This window comes from Myodes glareolus, chromosome 1, assembly GCF_982192425.1.
Source record: "Myodes glareolus chromosome 1, mMyoGla1.1, whole genome shotgun sequence".
NCBI lineage: Eukaryota > Metazoa > Chordata > Mammalia > Rodentia > Cricetidae > Myodes > Myodes glareolus.
In genome coordinates this window covers 67,674,701-67,683,444 of record NC_142026.1, presented here as the reverse complement: position 1 = coordinate 67,683,444, position 8,744 = coordinate 67,674,701, and the positions used below count along the sequence as shown (strand labels likewise).

The window sequence follows — 8,744 nt, the reverse complement described above, 5'->3', positions numbered from 1 at the left end:
ATAATATATGGTCTCCCTAAGTAGCCCAAATTAGCCATAATGATCCTCCTGCCTCAGCCTCCCAGATGCTGGGAGTACAAGTGTATGCTACCACACCTAGCAACCAAAACAGTTGCTTTTCTGAAGACGCTGTCTACCCACAATGCCAGGCATTGACAAGAGTGCCACCATCCAATTGGTTCAATGTCGCCACCCAGTGCCCACGAGTTACTATTGCTGTTATTTCTGTACGTGGTTCATACATGCATGTACGAGTGTGTTGTGTGTGCCTACGGGCGAGTGCAGAAGCCAGCCGAAGCCATGCATCCTCTATCAATTCCCAGGCTATGTGTCCTTGTCACCCTGGTGCTGGGGTTGGAGGTCTGAGGTGACACTTGGCTTTTATGTGAGTTCTGGAGATTGGGACTCAGTTCTTGCTTGCACAGTAAGACCTCTCACCCACAATCCGTGGTAGACAGGGTCTCGCACGCTACTCTAGCAGAGGATGGCCTTAAACTTTTGATCTTGCCTCTGTACAAAGCGCTGGGATTTGCTGGGGGGGGGGGTGATGGAACACGCCTTTGATCCCAGCACTTGGGAGGCAGAGGCAGGTGGATCGCTGTGAGTTCGAGACCAGCCTGGTCTACAAGAGCTAGTTCCAGGACAGGCTCCAAAGTCACAGAGAAACTCTGTCTTGAGAAAAATAAACAAACAAACGAAAAAAACCAAAGTGCTGGGATTACAGGTATGTACCACCATGCCATTTATCAGACGCTGGGAATGGAACCCAGGGCCTCCTGCATACATAACCAACGTTTTGTTTTTTTCAATTTTATGTACTTATTTAAATCCATAACTTATTTTAATTTAATGTGAATGGGTGTTTGACCTGCCTGTATGTCTGTGTATCATATGCACCTCAGAGGCCAGGAGTCAGATGCCCTGGTACTGGAATTAGAGATGGCCATAATTCACCAAGTGGGTGCTGGGAATCAAACCCAGGTCCTCCGCAAGAGCAGCTAGTGCTTTTAAGTGCTGAGCTATCTCTCAAAACTCCCCCAGGTCATTGAGAATAACCTTGAACTTCTAATTCCACCTCCCAAGGGCTGGGATGACCACACTCCTAAGTGTCTTTAAGATTTGTTTGTGTCTATGTGTGTACCCATGTGAATTTCTGTGTAATGTGTGCAGGAATCCAAGGGACCAGAAGAGGCCATCATATCTCTGGTACTAGAGTTGTGAGCAACCACACGGCTTCTGGGAACCAAACCTAGTCCTCTGCAAGAGCAGTAAGCACTCTTAGCCACGGAGGCATCTCTGCAGCCCCATAAATGTCTTTGAACAGCAAACTGTCTGAAACAAGGTGCTGCATGGATGGTTGAGAACTCTGACCCTAGTCTGCAAGGGTCCCAATGCTATGTTCCCTAAGGCAATGGTTCAGAGCATTTCAAGCAAAGCCCAAAGTACATAACTGGGTATAGTAAGAACAGACAGTACTGGTTTCAGAAGCAGGGACTTCCAAACTACCTTCTAGTTAAAAAACAAAACAAAAAAAAGCCCAAGTCCCCTTACATTTATTCGTGTGTGGGCATGTATGCCTCGGCACAGATGTAGTGGTCAGAGCACAGCGTGAGGGGGTCAGTCCTTTCCTTCTCAAGTTTAGTGCCAGCAACCAAAATTGAGTCCTGGAAGGTGCTGCATCTATTAAGCCATCTCGCAGGCCCCACGGGGCTTAGAACATGGCCTAGGACCCACTGGACACTCAACCAACATATGAAATTCCTCTCTATTGGCTTGGTCCCAACCCACCAACACCAATCCCAAAATAAAACACCCAAAAGCAACAGGGGCCGGAGGGGGCCTGAGTACAGTCTTAAAAAAAAAGGATCAGCTTTTAATTTACAAGAGTTCTAGATGTACAGAATTTTCCCTTAAAAAAATCGTTATACACAATAAATACAGTACAAAAAAAAATCTTTATCTTACAGTACTAGTTTTGTCTCCAATATTTCAAAACGTGGCATGGTGGACTGGAGGCAAGAAGAATACAGGGAAGACGGCTTGGGAGGAGGAAGACCCCGTGTCTTGTTCCTCAGGAGGGATGGGTGTGGTGGGAATCTCTCTTACTCTCTCGTGCATGTACACACACAGGATGACTCTGGCGTGTGCACATATGAATGGGACGCAGGTACTTTGGGACACTGGCTTGAGTCCTTGCTTCCTAATTTCCCAGGCTCTGCAGGGAACGGGAAGTCAGGCGAGCCTGTCTGAAGGTCTCTCACAGCTCTGAGCGCCCTGGACAGTGATCCATGAAGCCAATCAGATAAGGCCTGGTATTCAGATGTTACCAGTGCGTCAACCCAGTAGCCCAGTCCTGGGAAACACTCACTCTTATCCCCTGGCCTGTCCTGTGCCAGGGAGACATTGTACATTGCAATAGACCCTCCCCTCCCCTAGAAAGCCCACGCCCCATCCCAACTCTCTAACCAACGTGGAAGCAGGAGGGTGGGGAGGCCTTTGTGACTCAAATAACTTAGGCAAGAATTGTCGGGGACTGGTTTAGTGTCCCCTTAGAGGTGGAGGTCGGCTGCCAGGCTGCTCCCCTGGAGGTGGGGTTGGGAGCACCTGACAGGGGCTGCAGGAGCAGCCCAGTGTTATCTGTTCAACGTCCTGGCACCGAGGCCACCGTTGTGACTGGAGGGTGGAAAGGCGTCTGGCCTGTGTAGGGGTGCTGGGGATGTGGGGTTGCCAGGCATGGGCCCTGTATGGGGATAGGGAGCTGCGGGTGTCCGGCCAGGGGCCTGTTGCAGGTTAAGGATGCTGTCGATGGCGCTCTGCAAATGCTCAGTGAGCGTATCGTCCTGCGGGCTGTCACTAGAGAAGCTGGCCTGGTCCACATCAGGGGACTCGGACTTGCGTCGTTTGGCCGGGGGCAGTGCAGGTGCTTCCCAGCTGGGTTCGGTGGGGCCCTGGCTGGTGGTGGAGGCTGGGGTTTCTTGGGGTGGTGGTCCGCCCTTCAGAACACGCTGATACAGTTCGTCCTCCACCGCAGCCAGCTCGCGAATCAGCCCACTGGTGGCCTCATCCACCTTGGCAGGTAGTGAGGTCGGGCTGCTTGCACCCCGCGGCCGTCCCTGCGCACCCTCAGCAGCACCTGGTTCACCCACGTTCTCACGGTAGGTCTTGCGCAATGGTAGACGTGGGCAGGGCGCAGGCACTGTGGGTTTGCGTGCTGCGGGCGGGGGATGGTCCAGAGTGCCATTCATCTGTGCCTGCGTGGCAGGAGGGAGTGAGGGCGGAGCTGAGCGCGGCGGAGGCTCCGCCCCTTTCGCAGGTGCAGGTACAGGCAAGGGCTGGTGCACAGGGTCCAGTGCAGTGTTGTGCACCACCTTGCTGAGCCCCGCTTCCTGCTTGATCTTGAGCTTGAGGCCGATGCGGCTGCGGGCCTCATAGGTCTTGATGGGTGGCCGGTTGCGAGAGGGCATGGGGCCATCCTCATCTGCGTCCAAGGATGAGGTGGCAGAGGATGAGGATGAGGATGTTGATGACAAGGAAGATGATGTTCGGGCCCAGGTCACTGAAGGGGAGCCACCAGCTCCGCCATGCCGGATCACTAGCTTGGTGGGTAGGTGAGGAGGGGGCTGGGCAGAGGTTCCGGCTGTGGAAGATGAGGATGATGGGCCATGGCTAGGGAGCCGGTGACCCTCGGAAGACACTGGGACAGGGAAGCCAAGGGAGCGGGAGGAAGACACGTACTCGTCTGTGGAGTTAGAACAGAGAAAACCCTCAGGGTTAGTAGCTAAGCTGAGAGAAGTACTTGTATATTGAATATCTTATCTTAAGGTCCAGGACAAGTCTAGACTAGCGGTTCTCAACGTGTAGGTTGGAACCTCTTTAGGAGTCAGACAACCCTTTCACAGGGGTTGCATAGCAGATATCCTGCATATCAGATATTTACATATGACACATAACAGTAGCAAAATTACAGTTATGAAATAGCAATGAAAATAATTTTATAGTTGGGGTCCACCACCACAAGAGGAAGTGTATTAAAGGGTGGCAGCGTTAGGAAGGCTGAGAACTACTGGTCTAGACTGAGCAGATCCTTGGTCAAACCATACTGCAGGCTTCGAGTCACGTGTGTAAGACAAACAGTAAGAATTTAAACAAGTGCAGCTCCAGACAAGGTGCAGTGGCCTACGTGGCCTACGTCTGTCATTCCGGCTACTCAGGAGCCTGAGGCAGGAGGATCTGAGTACAAAGGCCAGCCCGGGCAAGTCTGGGTGTTCAGTGAGACCCCATCTCTAAAAAATTGAAGCTAAAAACAAAACAGGATTGGGGAGTGGTTCAGTGGTAGCGCTCCTGCCTAGAATCCCACAGTGAGGAGCTGGGGCGTGGCTCAGCAGTTCAGTCCTAGCCTAGCAAGCTCCCAGCCCGAAGTTTAAACACTTTTGAGGTGCTAACTTCAAAGACAAACAAATGCTCCAGGGTGATTTCCTTGTTTTCTTATGGGCTAGGCATATGTGATCCCCATAAGGCACACCCATGGCCCCTGGCTGCTTGCTTACAGCTTTGATTTATCCCGTGTTGCCCATCAGACTTGTTACGGAAATTCTTATGTGGGGATCACAGGGTCCTTCCCAGACTCACTAGGGATACTTGGGAGACACACGTCCTTCCTAAAGGCAGAGAGCTCCAGAATATACCTCAAAGGGTTCAGAAAGATTATACACTAGTGTCCTGACTCCTGTGAGTACACAGAAAGGCCTAGGGCTGGGGGAAGGGGAAGCAGAATAGCGGATTTTTTTCAAGAGAATAATGGTACTTGAATGTGGGACAAGGCTGAAGGAGAATTGTGCAAAAGCAAGGGGCTGGGGTATGGACACACGCTTTCCTTAAAGGATAAAGCTTATAGGATGCTTAAAGTGCAAAAAGGAAGAGGAAAGCCTTGTTCTTAGGGGGGGGTGCAAGCAAAGAATGGGCACAGAGTGGGTGTGGCAGGAACCTTGCTTATGTGCCTCAGTTCTACTCTCCTGCTTTTGCATCAGCCAAGGCTGGCAGAAAAGCCCCTCCTCCCCCTTCTAGGATGGAAACTCACAGGGAGCTATAGCAAGAGAAGCAGGAGGGGCTCGTGTGCCCCCTGGTGGCTAAGAAAGGTAAGGCCATTCAACACAATCCTTGGTTTTGTTTTTAGACTAGGCTGTACACAAACCCAGAGAACCTTCTGCCTCTGTCTTCCCCGTGTACCCCATGCACATCAAGTTGTTTGCTGGGAATCCCAGCATCAAGGTGCATGACAGATGGGGGGATGCCCTCCCCATCCCTCCCTTCTCACCAGGCTTCTCCTTGGCGAGCTGCTTATCCAAGGCAAGGGTGGTCTTCTCCTCTTGAATGAACATTCGGTCGATCATAACCATCTCTGCGGAAGGACTGACTCTCTGTGGCAGGGTGATATAAAGGACACAGGAAAAAGCAAGTTGGGGAAGAGAAGATCCTGGCAGGATGTAACCGGTCAGGCTCAGACCATCTACCTCCCTCCCAGCTAAGGAGAGACCTCACTCCTGTCCAGAACAAGGCAAGGACAGTTCACAGCAGGGGAAGGGACCCCAGCAGCTTGAAAATCTTACCCGGGACTCTTCCAGAAGCAAAAGCCGGTATTTATTGAGCATGGCCTGGGTGCGTTTGAGGAGCTGGGTGGAGACAGTCTCAAATTCTTCATCCACTGAAGGAAGAAAAGCCACACAGGTCAGGAGATAGGTCAGGGGATGAGTGGATGGCACGAAGCGCCTGTGGCCAGGTGCACAATGCTCACCCTACTTCATGCTCCGTGGCCTGAACACCGAGGGCTGGTGGCTGAGCTGGGGGCACTTGGGGACATGGGAGGGGAGCAGTGGGGAGGCCTCACCTTTGTGGTAGTCGTTGGGGGAGGGGAGGGCACCCTGGTAGACGTGGTAGGGCAGGAGGCGATGGAGGGCGTCCTCAAAGGAGGGGAAGGCTGTCTTGTAATCGGGGTGCAGGACGGAACCCTGATGTTTGTGCAGATGCTCCAGGAAGCTGGGGGGTGGGGTTAGACCACATACACAGAGCCGAGGTGAGGGCCAGAGAAACTGATCCTGAACCTCAGCCCCACTATAAATTCATGACTGCAAAGGAGGGTGCCGCCAACCTGGCTCCCTGCGTCCACTTGTCTCATGGCTTCCCTGGCCAAGGATCAAAGTTAACAGGTGACAGAAGAGGAAAGAGAAGCCTGGGAAAGTGAGGGGACATCACTCTAGCTTAGAGGATCCAAAGGAGAAGAGGAGGGGTTGAAAGTTAGGTGGGAACCTTAAGATCCATGCTGCTGTCTCCTGCCACCAGGGGGCAGGACCGCTCCACTGCCTCTGGCCTAAGAAAGTATGTAGGGGTGGGGCTGCCTAGGAGGGTGTTAGATTTTAAGTACCTGCTTTATTTCTCAGTTGCGGTTTTCTACAGAATCCCTACTACAACGGGTTGGGTTTCCCCATCACATGACCACGTGCCCCACCAGAGAAGCCTTCAAGAGCAAGCAGTCCTCCACACCCCGGGGCAGATCTCCTGCTCTCCTCTCTTTGTTAGCAAACACCAATCACGCCTCTGAGTTCTCAAACAGCCTGCCTGCTCTCACCAACAGGTGGCCACCTATTCAATTTACCTGACTCACTCAAAACATTGTTCCCCATCTTCCCTGACCTTCAAACTTCTGTGCACTTAACCCACGGGCCCATCCAGACACCCCTGGCTCTTCTCCACCACATCTGACAAGCTGAAGAAACAGCGACAGCACTGACATCAAACTGTAGATGGAACCCAGGGCCTAATGCATTGCAGTCTCTTGAAGTTATCAGCCCGCCAATGTCCCCCACTGACCTCTCTTCCATCGTTCCCTTAGCAGAAGGGAAACTGAGGTCTATAGGGAATTCACACACCTCGGGAGAGTTGGAGCTGGGACTTTGTAGAGAGGTCGGGGCAGGTGGCTGTCACTCACCAGGCTTCTTTGCTGGGTTGTAGCAGGGGTTGTTTCTTCAGGCTACACAGCTTGCTGTCATACTGTGGAAGAAAGACAGGTGAGTGTCAAGTGCTGCTAGGAGGAAGCCTTCTCGGTCTCCTCAGTCTATGTCCCCCATCTAGCCACGGACATAGATGGTAAAGGGAGCTGGCACCAGCTACAGCATCCCTGCCCATCAAGAGAGACCTGGTGGGGAAAGCCAGGTGTGCTGTCATATGCCTGTGTCCTGGTTAGCCTTAGCTGTCAACTTGACACAGCCTAGAGTCAGCCAAGAGAAGCCTCAACTGAAGTCTGCTCTGTGGGGAATTATCTTGCTTAACTGATACAAGAGGGCCCAGCCTTCTGTGGGTGGCACCATTTCCTAGGCAGGTGACCCCAAGCTTCGTAAGAAAGCTAGCCTAGCAAGAAAATAAACCTATAACGATGAAGCCAGTGAGTGAGTCAGTAAGGACCATTCCCCCATGGTCTGTGCTCCAGTTCCTGCCCTGGCTTCCCTCAATGAGGGGTTGTGATCTGGAAGAGTAAGTCAAATAAACCCATCCCTCTACTAAGCTGCCTTTGATCACAATCTTTGTTTTGGTTTTTGATTTTTAGAAACAGGGTTTTTCTGTGTAGCCCTGGCTGTCCTGAAACTCACTCTGTAGACCAGGCTTGCCTTGAACTCACAGAGATCCACCTGCCTGTGTCTCCTGAGTGCTGGAATTAAAGGTGTGCACTACTACTACCTGGCTGGCTACTGTCTCATTATCACAGCAACAGAGAGTGAACAGAGACCCGTCTCAAAACCAAGGAGGGGGGAGGAAGGTGTCCAGTTCAAGGCCAGTCTGATTTACATACTGAATTTCAGACCAGTCAGGACTACAAAGTAAGTTTCTTCTTCAACTATAACAGAGATGGAGGAAAGACAAAAAATCAAGGAGAAAGGGAGGAAGAAAGGGAGGAAACCTGCCTGGGAGATGTGGCCTAGGTTATGGGAAAAGAGTATTAGCAAATATGTCTAAGACCTTGGTGCCCCCCACCTGTGTCCCCTCTGTACCAGCTCAGGGAGGTCTCCTATGTTGACCTTTTAATTTCACCATGATTAATATCCTCCCTCGTCTCTCTCCTCTCTCCTTCTAGTGAATCTATTGTCCATACACTTAGTTTGAGGTAACTGGTCTGCCAAAACTTCTTTACCAAAATCCAGAGGTTTGTGCAAGTCAGTGTTCCATCACCAAGCCACACCCCAGCCCCTCACTGGGGTTTTCTAGGCAGGGGCTCTACCACTGAGCCCCAGCCCCTCACTGGGGGATTCTAGGCAGGGGCTCTATCACTGATCCACACCCCAGCCCCTCACTGGGGATTCTAGGTAGGGAATCTACCACTGATCCATGGCCCTAGCCCACAATTAAACTGCTGTATTGGTGCTTCACCTCTGATCCTAAGAGGTCCACACCCCTGCCCTTAGCTGGCTTTCCTCACCACATTAGCAACCCCTGCCCTGTGTCCTGTGTCAATCTCTTGCTAGCTCACTCTTTGATCCCTAGTTGCTCTGAGGCTCCTTACCTGAAGCGCTGGGGGTTTCCCTGGTCCAGACACAGCAGCTTTGGCCACACTCAGGGTTGGAAGGTTGCTGGCAAAAGCTTTGTTTTCGGCAGGAAGTAACGGAGGGAGACCTAGGGGTGGAGCAAGGGAGAGGACCCAGGGGGTCAGCAGCATGAAGGCCCTTCCTCCATGTGAGCATCCTTCACAGCCCATAGTC

The 8,744-nt window shown here is 52.0% G+C and overlaps 1 protein-coding gene across 5 annotated transcripts in view; it reads right to left on the bottom strand.

Annotated features, from left to right (window-relative positions):
* Positions 1-1,845: 1,845 nt before the first annotated feature.
* Positions 1,846-8,744, bottom strand: part of Bicra (BRD4 interacting chromatin remodeling complex associated protein) — a 69,157-nt gene continuing 62,258 nt past the window's right edge. For all 5 annotated transcript variants that reach the window (XM_087908852.1, XM_087908863.1, XM_087908862.1 and 2 more), the window contains 6 exons: positions 8,549-8,658; positions 6,983-7,044; positions 5,885-6,033; positions 5,607-5,701; positions 5,315-5,417; positions 1,846-3,739 (listed from right to left, as the gene is read on the bottom strand). In XM_087908852.1, the coding sequence (XP_087764978.1) occupies positions 2,634-3,739; positions 5,315-5,417; positions 5,607-5,701; positions 5,885-6,033; positions 6,983-7,044; positions 8,549-8,658 (1,625 nt within the window). In that variant the 3' untranslated portion in view covers positions 1,846-2,633. The remainder of the gene's footprint in view (positions 3,740-5,314; positions 5,418-5,606; positions 5,702-5,884; positions 6,034-6,982; positions 7,045-8,548; positions 8,659-8,744) is intronic.